The 14975-nt window shown below is 46.9% G+C and overlaps 1 protein-coding gene and 3 long non-coding RNA genes across 5 annotated transcripts in view; 2 read left to right on the top strand and 2 right to left on the bottom strand.

Moving 5' to 3' along the window:
* Positions 1-4315: 4315 nt before the first annotated feature.
* Positions 4316-7160, top strand: LOC112073843 (dnaJ homolog subfamily C member 5-like; the record flags this gene model as incomplete). Its single annotated transcript, XM_070440300.1, has 2 exons — positions 4316-4374; positions 6517-7160. Coding segments are annotated over 2 exons (345 nt in total), but the record flags the coding sequence as incomplete, so codon positions are not given.
* A 2291-nt stretch (positions 7161-9451) lies between these two features.
* On the bottom strand, positions 9452-10050 carry LOC139025223 (uncharacterized). Of its 2 annotated transcripts, none has more exons than XR_011476698.1 (3): positions 9988-10050; positions 9657-9697; positions 9452-9566 (listed from the first exon to the last, which is right to left on the bottom strand). It is a non-coding gene; the product is annotated as an uncharacterized lncRNA (long non-coding RNA). The 2 variants fall into 2 exon arrangements; XR_011476697.1 differs by lacking the exon at positions 9988-10050 and adding an exon at positions 9863-9912 and having other exon boundaries at positions 9657-9719.
* A 436-nt stretch (positions 10051-10486) lies between these two features.
* On the bottom strand, positions 10487-10766 carry LOC139025226 (uncharacterized). The gene is made up of 3 exons (XR_011476702.1): positions 10709-10766; positions 10619-10673; positions 10487-10536 (listed from the first exon to the last, which is right to left on the bottom strand). It is a non-coding gene; the product is annotated as an uncharacterized lncRNA (long non-coding RNA).
* Positions 10767-11424: 658 nt separating this feature from the next.
* The window catches only part of LOC139025225 (uncharacterized), a 4978-nt gene continuing 1427 nt past the window's right edge, over positions 11425-14975 (top strand). The window contains exon 1 of the long non-coding RNA XR_011476701.1: positions 11425-14967. This is a non-coding gene — a long non-coding RNA (uncharacterized lncRNA). The remainder of the gene's footprint in view (positions 14968-14975) is intronic.

Genomic DNA, 14975 nt, shown 5'->3' with positions numbered 1-14975 from the left:
CCTCCAGTCAGATAATACTGACCTAATGTCCTCTCCTCCTCCTCTTCCTCCAGTCAGATAATACTGACCTAATGTTCCTCCTCCTCCTCCTCTTCCTCCAGTCAGATAATACTGACCTAATGTTCCTCCTCCTCCTCCCTTCCTCCAGTCAGATAATACTGACCTAATGTTCCCTCCTCCTCCTCCTCTTCCTCCAGTCAGATAATACTGACTAATGTTCCTCCTCCTCCTCCTCTTCCTCCAGTCAATAATACTGACCTAATGTTCTCCTCCTCCTCTTCCTCTTCTCCAGTCAGATAATACTGACTAATGTTCCCTCCTCCTCTCCTCTTCTCCAGTCAAGATAATACTGACCTAATGTTCCCTCCTCCTCTCTTCCTCCAGTCAGATAATACTGACCTAAGGTTCCTCCTCCTCTTCCTCCAGTCAGATTATACTGACCTAATGTTCCTCTCCTCTTCTCCAGTCACGATAATACTGACCTAATTCTCCTCCTCTCCTCCAGTCAGATAATACTACCTAATGTTCCTCCTCCTTCTTCCTCCATCAGATAATACTGACCTAATGTTCCCTCTTCCTCCAGTCAGATATACTGACCTAATTTCTCCTCCTCTCCTCTTCTCCAGTCAGATAATACTGACCTAATGTTCCCTCCTCCTCCTCTTTCCGTCAGTTCTGACCCACTCTCCGGGTGTCACTGAGGTTGTGTGTGCCGCACTTTAACCCTTCCCCTAACATATGGCCCCACCACTGGCCTTCAGTACTGATCTAGGACCGATTACCCTCCCCATAGCCTAACCTGAACCACTATGGAGGATTATTAAAAACTGAGCCTAGATCAGTCGGTCGAGGACTGCTGGCTCTCTCCACCTCGGTTAATCCCACAGGGCTGTCCAAGAAATGAGCAGATTATCTTAACCACGGTATGTCCTGCTGCGTGGTGCCTTACTGCCTGCCTTACTGCCTGCCTCTTGGGGTTATTTTTGTGCTGGTCCTGTCAGAGCAGGCAGCAAGGTGAGGCCGTGAATAGCTATAATAACCACAGGAGAGAGAGGGTCTGAGTCTGGACTGCCACTAGAATAACCCAGAGGGTCAAGGAGTCTGGACTGCCACTAGATAACCAGAGGGTCAGGAGTCTGGACTGCACTAGAATACCCAGAGGGTCAAGGAGTCTGGACTGCCATTAAAATAACCAGAGGGTCATGGAGTCTGGACTGCCACTAGAATAACAGAGGGTCAAGGAGTCTGGACTGCCATTAAAATAACCCAGAGGGTCATGGAGTCTGGACTGCCACTAAAATACACCAGAGGGTCAAGGAGTCTGACTGCCATTAAAATAACCCAGAGGGTCATGGAGTCTGGACTGCCACTAAATAACCCAGAGGGTCAAGGAGTCTGGACTGCCATTAAATAACCCAGAGGTCAAGGAGTCTGGACTGCCACTAGAATAACCAGAGGTCATGGAGTCTGGACTGCCACTAGAATAACCCAGAGGTCAAGGAGTCTGGACTGCCATTAAAATAACCAGAGGGCAAGGAGTCTGGACTGCACTAAAATAACCAGAGGGTCAAGGAGTCTGGACTCCACTAGAATAACCCAGAGGGTCATGGAGTCTGGACTGCCACTAGAATAACCCAGAGGGTCAAGGAGTCTGGACTGCCACTAGAATAACCAGAGGGTCAAGGAGTCTGACGCCACTAGAATAACCCAGAGGGTCAAGAGTCTGGACTGCCATTAAAATAACCCAGAGGGTCATGGAGTCTGGACTCCACTAGAATAACCCAGAGGGTCAAGGAGTCTGGACTGCCATTAAAATACCCAGAGGGTCTGGAGTCTGGACTGCCACTAAAATAACCCAGAGGGTCAAGGAGTCTGGACTGCCATTAAAATAACCCAGAGGGTCATGGAGTCTGGACTGCCACTAGAATAACCCAGAGGGTCAAGGAGTCTGGACTGCCATTAAAATAAACCCAGAGGTCATGGAGTCTGGACACTGCCACTCAGAATAACCCCAGAGGTCAAGGAGTCTGACTGCCATTTAAAATAACCCAGAGGGTCAAGGAGTCTGGACTGCCACTAGAATAACCCAGAGGGTCAAGGAGTCTGGACTGCCATTAAAATAACCCAGAGGGTCATGGAGTCTGGACTGCCACTAGAATAACCCAGAGGGTCAAGGAGTCTGGACTGCCATTAAAATAACCCAGAGGGTCATGGAGTCTGGACTGCCACTAAAATAACCCAGAGGGTCATGGAGTCTGGACTGCCACTAGAATAACCCAGAGGGAGGGTAAACACTCTTTGTCTATTGGCTAATAGGCTGCATGACTTTGAAGATCTAACTAAAGAGGAGTAGAGTTGCCTGTCCCCTCCCAGCCCATAGTTTTAGATGGATTTGACCAGTTTCTGGACAGACTTGAGACACACACACACACACATTCACACCACCAGCTCATAGTACATCTTCGAAAGCCATAGCTTGCAGAAGCTCCATCATTTCTCTCTCTCTCCCTCACCACTCTCTCCCTCTCCCCACACCCCATAATGACATCACAATACCCCATAATGACATCACAATACCCTATAATGACATTACAATACCCCATAATGAGATATTCGAAAAGTTTTAGATTTTTTTTGGCAAATCTATTAAAAAATAAAGTATTCAGACCCTTTGCTATGAGACTTGAAATTGAGCTCAGGTGCATCCTGTTTCCATTGATCATCCTTTAAATGTTTCTACAACTTGATTGGAGTCCACCTGTGGTAAATTCAATTGATTGGACATGATTTGGAGAGGCACACACCTGTCTATATAAAGTCCCATAGTTGACAGTGCATGTCAGAGCAAGGGTTAAAAAAAAATGTCTGCCGCATTGAAGCTCCCCAAGAACACAGTGGCCTCCATCATTCTTAAATGGAATAAGTTTAGAACCACCAAGACTCTTCCTAGAGCTGGCCGCCCGGCTAACTCCCCAAATACAGGTGTGCTAAGCTTGTAGCGTCATACCCAAGAAGACTTCATGCTGTAATCGCTGCCAAAGGTGCTTCTACAAAGTATTGAGTAAAGAGTCTGAATACTTATGTAAATGTGATATCCGTTTTTATTTGAACATTAATGAGCAAACCTCTCCTCCTTCTTTCCCCCCTCTATCTTCCCTCTTTTCTCCCTCTCCCCCCCCCCCCCCCCCCTCTCCTCCCTTCTTCTCTCTCTCCGTCTTAGACTGGTGAGGCCTGTGGCGAGACAGGGAGTGTGTGTGTGAGAGAGACTGAAACGAGGAGACCAGAGGGAGTGGTCGTCATGAGCACTTGAGGCGCAGAGAGACAAGCGTTCTCTGTCCTTAGCGTCAGGGACTCCTCTACTGGTCTGGGGATCGACAGAACGGCAGCCGATGGAACGTCAAGAAGTCCTCACAGGTAACGAATATACACATGTACACAGGACACGAACATATTCAGTAGACAACACCTTAACTCTACTGGTCGCTGGGGATCGACAAGACGCCAACGCCAGAGGACGATCAAGAAGTCCTAACAGGGTAACAATCTACACACTAACAGACACGACCACTATTAGTACGACAACACTTAAACTCTACCTTGGTCCTGGGGTCGACGAGAACAGCCACGCCGAGGACATCAAGAAAGTCCTACAGGTACAATATACACCCTAACACCAGGACACGACACAGCTATAGTAAGACCAACAACTTAACTCTACCTGGTCCTGGGGTCGCGAGAACGCCAACGCCAGAGAGGATCAAGAAGTCCTAGCAGGTAAAAATACACCAGCACACCAGGACACGACACACTATGTAGACACACCTTAACTCTACTGGTCCTATGGGCGTCGACGAGAACGCACGCCCCGAAGGAACCCAATCCAAAAGAAAAGTCCTACAGGTAACAATATACACCACTAAACCAGGACACCCACAACTATTAGTAACAACACCGTTTAACTCTACCTGGTCTGGGGGTCGCGAGAACGCCACGCCGGAGACATCAAGAAGTCCTACAGGTAACAATATACACCACTCCCAACGCACGACACACTATTAGTAGACAACACCTTAACTTCTACCTGGTCCTGGGGTCGACGAGAAGCCACGCCGGAGGACATCAAGAAGTCCTACAGGAACAATATACACCATACACCAGACAACGACACACTAATTAGTAACAACACCTTAACTCACCATGGTCCTGGGTGGTCACGCAGAAGCCACGCCGGAAGGACATCAAGAAGTCCTACCAGGTACACAATATACACCACTAACACCAGGACACGCACACACTATTAGTAGACACACCTTAACTCTACCTGGTCCTGGGGTCGACGAGACGCCACGCCGGAGACATCAAGAAGTCCTACAGGTAACAATATACACCAACCCAGTGACACGACACACTATTAGTAGACAAACCTTAACTCTACCTGGTCTGGGATCGACGACGCCACGCCAAGACATCAAGAAGTCCTACAGGGCAGATGTACTACATATTTATAATTATATTTTACCCCTTTTTCTCCCCAATTTTATGTATCCATTTGGTAGTTAGTCTTGTTCATCGCTGCAACTCCCGTACGGACTCGGGAGAGCGAAGGTCGACAGCCGTGCGTCTCCGAAACACGACCTCAACCAGCACACTGCTTCTTGACACACGCCCACTTCCCAGAAGCCAGCCGCACCAATGTGTCGAGGAAACACCATACACCTGGCAACCGTGTCAGCATGCACTGTCCCGCGCCACAGGAGTCGCTAGTGCGCGAGGACAAGGCATCCCTGCCGGCCAAACCCTCCCTAACCGGACGATGCTGGCAATGGTGCGCGCCCCATGGGTCTCCTGGTCGGCTGGCTGCGACAGAGCCTGAACTCGAACCCGAATCTCTAGTGACCACTAGCATGCAATGCAGTGTCTTAGATCACTGCACCACTCGGGAGGCCCCTACATATTACAGTGTACTACATACAGTGCATTCGGAAAGTATTCAGACCCCTTGACCTTTTCCACATTTTGTTACGTTACAGCCTTATTCTAAAATGGATTAAATAAATGTTTTTCCTCCGCAATCTACACACAATACCCCATAATGACAAAGCGAAAACAGGTTTTTAGAAATGTTTGCACATTAATGCACATGTGTGCCTGCTGGAGGTCATTTGCAGGTCTCTGGCAGTGCTCCTCTGCTCCTCCTTGCAAAAGGCGGAGGTAGCGGTCCTGCTGCTGGGTTGTTGCCCTCCTACGGCCTCCTCCACGTCTCCTGATGTACTGGCCTGTCTCCTGGTAGCGCCTCCATGCTCTGGACACTACGCTGACAGACACAGCAAACCTTCTTGCCACAGCTCGCATTGATGTCCCATCCTGGATGAGCTGCACTACCTGAGCCACTTGTGTGGGTTGTAGACTCCGTCTCATGCTACCACTAGAGTGAGAGCCCGCCAGCATTCAAAAGTGACCAAAACATCAGCCAGGAAGCATAGGAACTGAGAAGTGGTCTGTGGTCACCACCTGCAGAACCACTCCTTTATTGGGGGTGTCTTGCTAATTGCCTATAATTTCCACCTTGTGTCTATTCCATTTGCACAACAGCATGTGAAATTTATTGTCAATCAGTGTTGCTTCCTAAGTGGACAGTTTGATTTCACAGAAGTGTGATTGACTTGGAGTTACATTGTGTTTAAGTGTTCCCTTTATTTTTTTGAGCAAATGTATGGGGTGTTGTGTGTAGATTACATTTTTTTAAATACATTTTCGAATAAGGCTGTAACGTCACAATGTGTAAAAAGTAGAGGGGTCCGATAGGCACTGTATTACTGTGTAGTACATATTAGTGTACTACATAGTACAGTAGAATACGCCTGTCTCCTCTGTCCAGGCAAAAGCCAGTCTAATATTGAGCTCCTTCCACCATGTTGTCCAACAACTTCACATTTCTCCATCAGTGGAAGTAATGAGGAGGAAGCCAGGACAGGTTTTTAAGTCATTGATATAGAGCATCGCTCCTTCCTCTTGGGTGTCATGTCAGCTGTAACAGTTGTCACAGTTGTCGACACTAAATCACACTCCTGAATCCCACCAGGCAGAACCTCAACGGTGACAGTCATAAAGTAATTGTCTGACTAATGTAGCAGACTGGGTTTGTGGTCTAGAAGCTAATTTGATGTAGATAATGCAACCATGAGGAGGGAGGGAGTGACTTCTTGTTATCACTGTTCACTATGAGACACAGTCCACTAGACTTCCTGTTATCACAGTCCACTAGACTTCCTGTTATCACTGTCCACTAGACTTCCTGTTATCACTGTTCACTATGAGACACAGTCCACTAGACTTCCTGTTATCACTGTCCACTAGAGGGCAACAGAGATGTGGTGCATGAGGGCTGAACATTGAAACAGGGGACAGAAGTGATTGGTTTAACGTTTGACTTTGGCTGAAACACGCTAAATTCTATGCGTTTCGTCATTCTGTCATTGTCTCTCTCATAACCACACCTGTTCTCCGTCCAATCAGGAAACTGGCTCTGAAGTTCCACCCAGACAAGAACCCAGACAACCCCGAGGCTGCTGATAAGTTTAAGGAAATCAACAACGCCCACTCCATCCTGAACGACTGTACCAAGAGGAACATCTATGACAAGTACGGATCCCTGGGACTGTACGTGGCCGAGCAGTTTGGAGAGGAGAACGTCAACACCTACTTTGTCCTCTCCTCCTGGTGGGCCAAGGTAAGACAACGTCTCGTCCTCCTGGTGGGCCAAGGTAAGACAACGTCTCGTCCTCCTGGTGGGCCGGGGTAAGACAACGTCTCGTCCTCCTGGTGGGCCAAGGTAAGACAAGGTCTCGTCCTCCTGGTGGGCCGAGGTAAGACAAGGTCTCGTCCTCCTGGTGGGGCCGAGGTGAGACGACATCTCGTCCTCCTGGTGGGCCGAGGTAAGACAAGGTCTCGTCCTCCTGGTGGGGCCGAGGTGAGACGACGTCTCGTCCTCCTGGTGGGGCAAATGTAAATGTAGTGATGGACGCGGGGCGGTGATTAGTCCCCGGTAAATGTAGTGATGGACGCGGGGCGGTGATTAGTCCCCGGTAAATGTAGTGATGGACGCGGGGTGGTGATTAGTCCCCGGTAAATGTAGTGATGGACGTGGGGGTGATGATTAGTTCCCGTAAATTTCACCCCCTCAAATAGTCACATAAAAAAAGTCACCAGCTTTTTGTGGTTCTCACCTCTGACCTCTCCCCTGACGGTCTCCTCTCTCCTGCAGGGCCTGTTCTCTTCTGTGGCTCACTTCTGACCTCTTCCCTGACGGTCTCTCTCTTCTAACAGCGGCCTAGTTCATTTTCTGTGGCTTGGCGACTGGCTGCTTACTTCTGCTGCTTTCTGTGCTGCTGCTGTACTGCGCTTGGCGAAGGGTAAACAGCCGGCGCCGCGGACCAGGAACAGAGTTCTACATCTCCCCTGAAGACCTGGGGCACAGATGCATGTCTGACGAGAGAGGGGGAGTTTAATCAATCAATCAATCAATTCAATAGAACTAGTCTTAGATAATCCAATCTGTTTAAAGTAGAGTGGTATTTTCACTTGGTTAAATGAGGGGAAAGACCGATAGAGAGGATTTGATTCCCAGGTAAGGGGAAATGTACATAAAAACAGTTTAACTGGTCAGTCCTGTTGTGTCTTGGTCATTATAACAGTTTAACCGGTCAGTCCTCTGTGTCTGTTCTTTATAACAGTTTAACCGGTCAGTCCTCGTGTGTTCTGGTCATCCTATAACAGTTTAACTGGTCACTCCTCTGTGTCTGGTCATTAGAGAAGTTTCTAACCGGTCACTCCTATGTGTCTGGTCTTTAGGACAGTTTTAACCGTCACTTCTCTGCTGTCGGTCATTAGGACAGTTTACCGGTCAGTTCCTCTGTGTCTTGGTCATTATATACTTGTAACTGGTTCAGGTCCAACCCCTGTGTCTGTGGCGTATATATGCCAACAGAAATTGTATTTTAATTTCATAATTTTGCATTTGTATTAGATGATTGCATTTGAATTTGTAATACAGAAATTGATTTATTGACTATAACATGTAATTTGTATTTGCAATATTTGAGAAGTTGAGTAAATGGGCAATGTTTTAAAAGTTAATTTTAAATTAATATTCAACTTGAATTATTTATATATTCAATTCATGACTATGGTTAGATTGTGGTATTCTCTGTTTTTTTTACACTCCTTCTCAACGTGGCCTTGATATCATAGAGGGGAACAGGATAGCACATCCATTTACCAAGATATAGTCTTTGCTTTCACGGATGGGGTCATAACGTTTATAGCCAAAACTGATTCAAATGCTAGAGCCAAATTCATAGGAAGAAAATAACTCTAATGTCTCACATGTTCAAAATTGGCTTCAAGAGCCCGCCCAGACAGCTTCTGTTTACCGATGAGCTTTTAATTGTATCAAAATCAAATGTATTTGCCACGTGCGCCGAATACAACAGGGTGTGTCAGACCTTTACAGTGAAAGCCGGAGATACAACAGGTGTAGTAGACCTCACAGTGAAATGCTGAATACACACAGGTGCTAAGTAGACCTCACAGTGAAAATGCTGAATACAAACAGGTGTAGTCGACTTACAGTGAAATGCCGAATACAACAGGTTAGTAGACCTCACAGTGAAATGCTCGCAATATCAACAGGTTGTAGTAGACCTTACAGTTGAAATGCTGAATACAACAGGTGTAGTAGTACCTCACAGTGAAATGCTGAATACAACAGGTTGGTAGTAGAGCCTCACAGTGAAATGCTGATTACAACAAGGTGTAGTAGAACCTCACAGTGAAATTGCTGATATACACACGGTGTACGTAAGACCTCACAGGAAATGCTGAATTACAAACAGGTGTAGTAGACTCACAGTGAAATGCTGAATACAACAGTGTAGGTAGACCTTACCGTGAAATGCCGAATACAAAGGTGTAGTAGACTTAGCAGTGAACTCTGGTCAGCCGCAACCTGGGCCTGTGGGTTGGTCATTGTGGTTGAAGCTGCCACCAAACTCACACCAGTTGTGTTTAGATTTGTAACGTCTGTTTGGTGTGTTGTATCCTCCCCCCCAGACGGTTGGTGGTGGAAACCCATTCATTGATAGCAGCCGTCGTGGAACAGAGACCACCAGCGCTGACGTCAGACAACCACTCCTCATACGCGGACCGTGTGACACCGGGACACAACTAAAACACGGAACACTAAACGACACCCTGCACAACTAAACCGACACCCCGGACACAACTAAACCGACAACCCGGACACACACTAACACCGACACCCACGGTAACACAACTAACCCGCACCGGACACAACTAGACCTTCACCCGGCACAACCGACATCGGACAGCCTACACCGGGACACAACTAGACCTAACGACACAGACAGCCGACCAACCTAGATCGCACACCGGACACACAACTAGACCGACGCCGGACACAACTAGACCGACACCGGACACAACTAGACCGACACCGGACACAATAGACGACCACCGGACACAACTAGACCGACACCGGAACACAACTAGACCGACACCGGACACACTAGACCGACACCCGGACACAACTAGAACCGACACACCGGACACAACTAGACCGGCACCCGGACACGAACTAGACCGACACCGGACACAACTAGACCGACACCGGACACAACTAGACGGACACCCGGACACAACTAACGACACCGGACACAACTAACGACACCGGACACAACTTAGACCGGACACCGGACACAACTAGACGACACCCCGACACAACTAGACCACACGGGACACAACTAGACCGACACCCGGACACAACAGACGACACCGACACAACTAGACCGACACCGGACACAACTAGACCGACACCGACACAACTAGACCGACCACCGGACACAACTAGACCGACCACCGGACACAAACCTAGACCGACACCCGGACACAACTAGACCGACACCGGACCAACAGACCGACACCGGACACAACTAGACCGACACCCCGGACACAACTAGACCGACACCAGACCGACACAACTAGGACCGCACCGCGACACAACTAGACGACACCGACACAACTAGACGGGACACCCGGACACAACTAGACGGACACCCCGGACACAACTAGACGGACACCCGGACCCAACTAGACGGACACCCCGGACACAACTAGACGGACACCCCGGACACAACTAGACGGACACCCCCGCGGACACAACTAGACGGACACCCCGCGGACACACTAGACGGACACCCCGGACACCAACTAGACGGACACCCCGATAGACACGACTATACACGGATACGACCCCTGTCTACCCGACACAACTAACGGCCACGAAACTTTGACCACAACTAAACCCTCTCTAACCCTACCCTTCTACATCCAGATACGACTAAACTCACCTGTACCCCTACCCTCTACACCGGATACGACTAAACTCACCTGTTACCCCTACCCTCTACCCGGATACGACTAAACTCACCTGTACCCTACCCTCTACACCGGATACAACTAAACCCCCTGTACCCCTTACCCTCTACACCGGAATACAACTTAAACCCTCTGTACCCCTACCTTCTACACCGGATACAACTGGAACCCCCTGTACCCCTACCCTCTACACCGGATACAATTGAACCCCTGTACCCCTACCCTCTACACCGATACAACTAAACCCCTGTACCCTACCCTCTACACCGGATACAACTAAACCCTCTGTACCCTACCCTCTACACCGGATACAACTAACCCCCTGTACCCGCTACCTCTACACCGAGATACAACTTAACCCCCTGCTACCCCTACCTCTACACCGGATACAATTGAACCCCCTGTACCCCTACCCGTCTACACCGGATACAACTAACCCTCTGTACCCTACCCTCTACACCGGATACACTAACCCTGTACCCCTACCTCTACACCGGCATACAATTAACCCCTGTACCCCTACCCTCCTACACCGGATACATTGAACCTCCTGTACCCCTACCCTCTTACACCGGATACAACTAAGCCCCCTGTACCCTACCCTCTACACTGATACAAACTGACCCCCTGTACCCTACCCTCTACACCGGATACAACTTGAACCCCCTGATACCCTACCCTCTACACCGGATACAACTGAACCCCCTGTACCCCTACCTCTACACCGGATACAACTAACCCCCTGCTTCCCCTCACCCTCTACACTGGATACAACGATAAACCCCCTGTACCCTAACCCCTCCTACACCGGATACAACTAAACCACCTAGTACCCCTACCCTCTACACCGATACAACTAAACCCCCTGTTACCCCTACCTGCTTACACGGAATACAACTAACCCTCCATCTGTACCCCTACCCTCTACACCGGATACACTAACCACTAAACTACACTCTGTACCCTACCCTCTACACCGGATACAAACTAAACACTCTGCTAACCCCTACCCTCTACACCGGATACAACTAAACCCCCTGTACCCCTACCCTCTACACCGGATACAACTAAACTCACCTAAACCTACACTCTGTACCCCTACCCTCTACACCGGATACAACTAAACCCTCTGTACCCCTACCCTCTACACCGGATACAACTAGACCGACCCCCCCTAAACAATCTACCCCTACCCTCTACACCCCATGCCCTACACCACTATCCTGCCTCTGAGAAAGAGAGTAGAGGATACATGGCAGGAGAGAGAGGAAGATGGCAAGGAGGAGATCAAAGGAAGTAGCATATCTTTGGTAGTGTGCGCAGCTCGCCTCGCTCCATCTAACAGATTTTGAGATTTTTTTTCATGAAAGAAATGCAAAGTAATATATAAGGATTTAATATATATATATTTTTTTAACCTTTATTTAACTAGGCAAGTCAGTTATGAACAAATTCTTATTTACAATTGACGGCCTACCTTTACCCCTTACTTATATATATTACTTTAGTTGGACTAATAACCGAAAAGTTGCAAGATCAAATCCTCCGAGCTGACAAGGTAAAAATCTGTCATTCTGCCCCTGAACAAGGCAGTTAACCCACTGTTCCTAGACCGTCATTAAAAATAAGAATTTGTTCTTAATTAACTTACTTGTTCATCAGCCATCAACTGACTTGCATATCAAACGCTAGTCTAGACGCTAGCTAAATAGTTTGTTGCTAGCTAACCTGCTAATATGACAACCGAATTCAAACTTATCAGTTGCTGAAAACAGCTGGACGAGTTCGAAATTTCATGTGTGGAAGATTTAAAAACATAGCGCCACTTACGTCATGACGACAGTAGGGACCGGAGAAATTAATGTTCATCACACACCGCGTTAGGTCATCAGATGCTCCACAACAACAACAAAAATCAATTGCTAGCTATATACGGGTTTCTTTGTTAGACCTGCGTTTTAGAATGTATCCCGTTTCAGTTTGTGGGGTTGTTGGTTTAGCTTTCTGTAACTTTGTAGTATGGGCTTGCATGTGTGTAGGTGCTTATTGCGTCATGATTGCAAGGTGTCCCCATATCTTTTGCAACTGTCCCATTTATCTGGTCTTAATGTCCATTCTAGATTGCCCTTCTAGCCAATCAGAAACGAGTATTCAACAACGCTGTGGTATAATGTAAAGTAATGCGTTACTTTTGTTTAAACTAATCCGCAACACTGCTAAACACACAGCAACAACTTGTCTGAGGCATTTCTGATCTGTTCGTCTCTCAGAAGGGTTTTGTCTTTGTTTCCCTGTGTTTTAATATCTGTTTCCACCTTGTCTGTCTAGGCTAGAGTTTAGAGATAAATGTTATTTTAGGCTTGTTTCTGACTCAGAAAGCAGGAAGTAGATCCTTCAAAGCAGGAAGTTAATTTGAAATCATTGCTTTTAATGAAAATTCCACTATACTTTGGGCCAATCATGGCAGGCAGCTGAGGCAGAGCTGTGTCTTAAACTTGTACCTCACCCACAATACTTGGTCTTCTCTCCTGTGTTATTGTATGTTGTTATTTGTAAACTCAGGTTCCCTTTTGATCTAATATTAGGTTTTGGTTTATTTTTATTATTTATTTCACCGTTATTTAACCAGGTAGGCTAGTTGAGAACAAGTTCTCATTTGCAACTGCGACCTGGCCAAGATAAAGCATAGCAGTTCGACACATAAGTAATTACAATATAGCAATTAGACACTGGAATGGTAGATGTGCAGAAGATGAATGTGCAAGTAGAGGTACTGGGGTGCAAAGGAGCAAGATAAATAAATACAGTATGGAGATGAGGTAGTCAGATGGGCTATGTACAGGTGCAGTGATCTGTGAGCTGCTCTGACAGCTGGTGCTTAAAGCTAGTGAGGGAGATATGTGTCTCCAGCTTCAGTGATTTTTGCAGTTCGTTCCAGTCATTGGCAGCAGAGAACTGGAAGGAAAGGCGACCAAAGGAGGAATTGGCTTTGGGGATGACCAGTGAGATATACCTGCTGCAGCGCGTGCTACGGGTGGGTTAACATTCGGTATCAAAAATATGCAAAAATAGAGAAAATCAGAAAATACTTTTTCACAGAATGTTATTCCAATTTTTACACGTACACCGCTTCATCGAGAAGATTCAAATACTGCTCGTTTTTTTCCCTGGAAAACTTGACTTTTTTTCGTCCTCATGCTAAGCTAGCAGTAGCCACAATATCTTCTGGCAAATTACAGCTACCTATACTTTTATTGTGGATACAGTTATAGTTATGGACAGTGGAGATTTATACTTGAGAAGACAATATCTTCATTTAACTCCATGTCATCAGGCGGATGGATTGCTTCCCTCTTCCTCTACTTTCTCTCTTCCTTCACTTCTTCCACTCCTCTGCTCTGGCTCTCTGTGTGTTTTTTTTCCAATACTACTACTACTCTACTGCTGCTACTACTACTACTACTACCACTGCTGCTACTACTACTACTGCTACTACTACCACTACTACAACCTCAACGCGCACACGTGGGTGTACACACTACAGTGTGTGTGTTGTGTGTGTGTTGTGCTATCAAATGTCTCCCTCTCTGAACCTGGTACTACCACAAATACATTCAACTGCTTGTTTTAGTTTTCAGATTTTCTGTGAGGAAGTAATTAAAAATGTAACTGGTGTATGTATGTTCGGATTTTATTAAGTTGTGTCTATTTTGAGTTTTGCAAAAACAACCAAGTTTTTATTTTTATTTTTTTCAGTAGATTATTTGAGTTTTTATTGATGTTGTCGGAGAAGGGGGGGGGATCAGATTTAAGATATCCAAAGTAGTGGTTGTCTGTTGCCCTACAGCTCTGTATGTAGTCCGGCTCTGCAACTGAATAGGAGAAAACGTATGTGTCCAAAAATGACACCCTATTCCCTATGTAGTGCACTACTTTTGACCAGAGTCCTATGGGCCTTGATCAAAAAGTAGTGCACTACATAGGGATTAAGGTGCTATTTGGGACGTGAACTAAAAAAAAACAGTTTACAACAATCAAGCAGCATCAGGTGATAGGTTTCTCAGCACCGTCAGTAGTCTTCTAAACACTTCAAGTGTTGTACGTTTCCAGTAACTTTCCCCAAATCCTCTGGTTTTCCAAATAATTCAGGGATTCTAGGAATTTCAGGGGGAAAGTTACTGGAATTTTGCAACACTTAGCCCCTCCCACTAGCACTCCGTTACTCCTTCGACTCTAGCCAATCATCTTTGAGCAGCGTGGCGGTTGTATGTAAGTGTGATGTAATGCAATGATGAATCTCATGTGTTTTTTAGATGTATTGTTGTTAGACCTCGTTTTACCTCGTGTTTTACCTGTGTTATTTACTCACACCTTTTCAGTGTCAATCTAACATTTGGCAACAAACAGGTCTGGGACCAGGCCAACTGGTAACAAACAGGTCTGGGACCAGGCCAACTGGTAACAAACAGATCTGGGACCAGGCTAACTGGTAACAAACAGATCTGGGACCAGGCTAACTG

The sequence above is a fragment of the Salvelinus sp. IW2-2015 genome, unplaced genomic scaffold (genome assembly GCF_002910315.2).
Source record: "Salvelinus sp. IW2-2015 unplaced genomic scaffold, ASM291031v2 Un_scaffold2390, whole genome shotgun sequence".
NCBI classification, from domain to species: Eukaryota; Metazoa; Chordata; class Actinopteri; order Salmoniformes; family Salmonidae; genus Salvelinus; species Salvelinus sp. IW2-2015.
The sequence above is the reverse complement of the archived record's forward strand: the minus strand, read 5'-3'. Positions and strand labels throughout refer to the sequence as shown.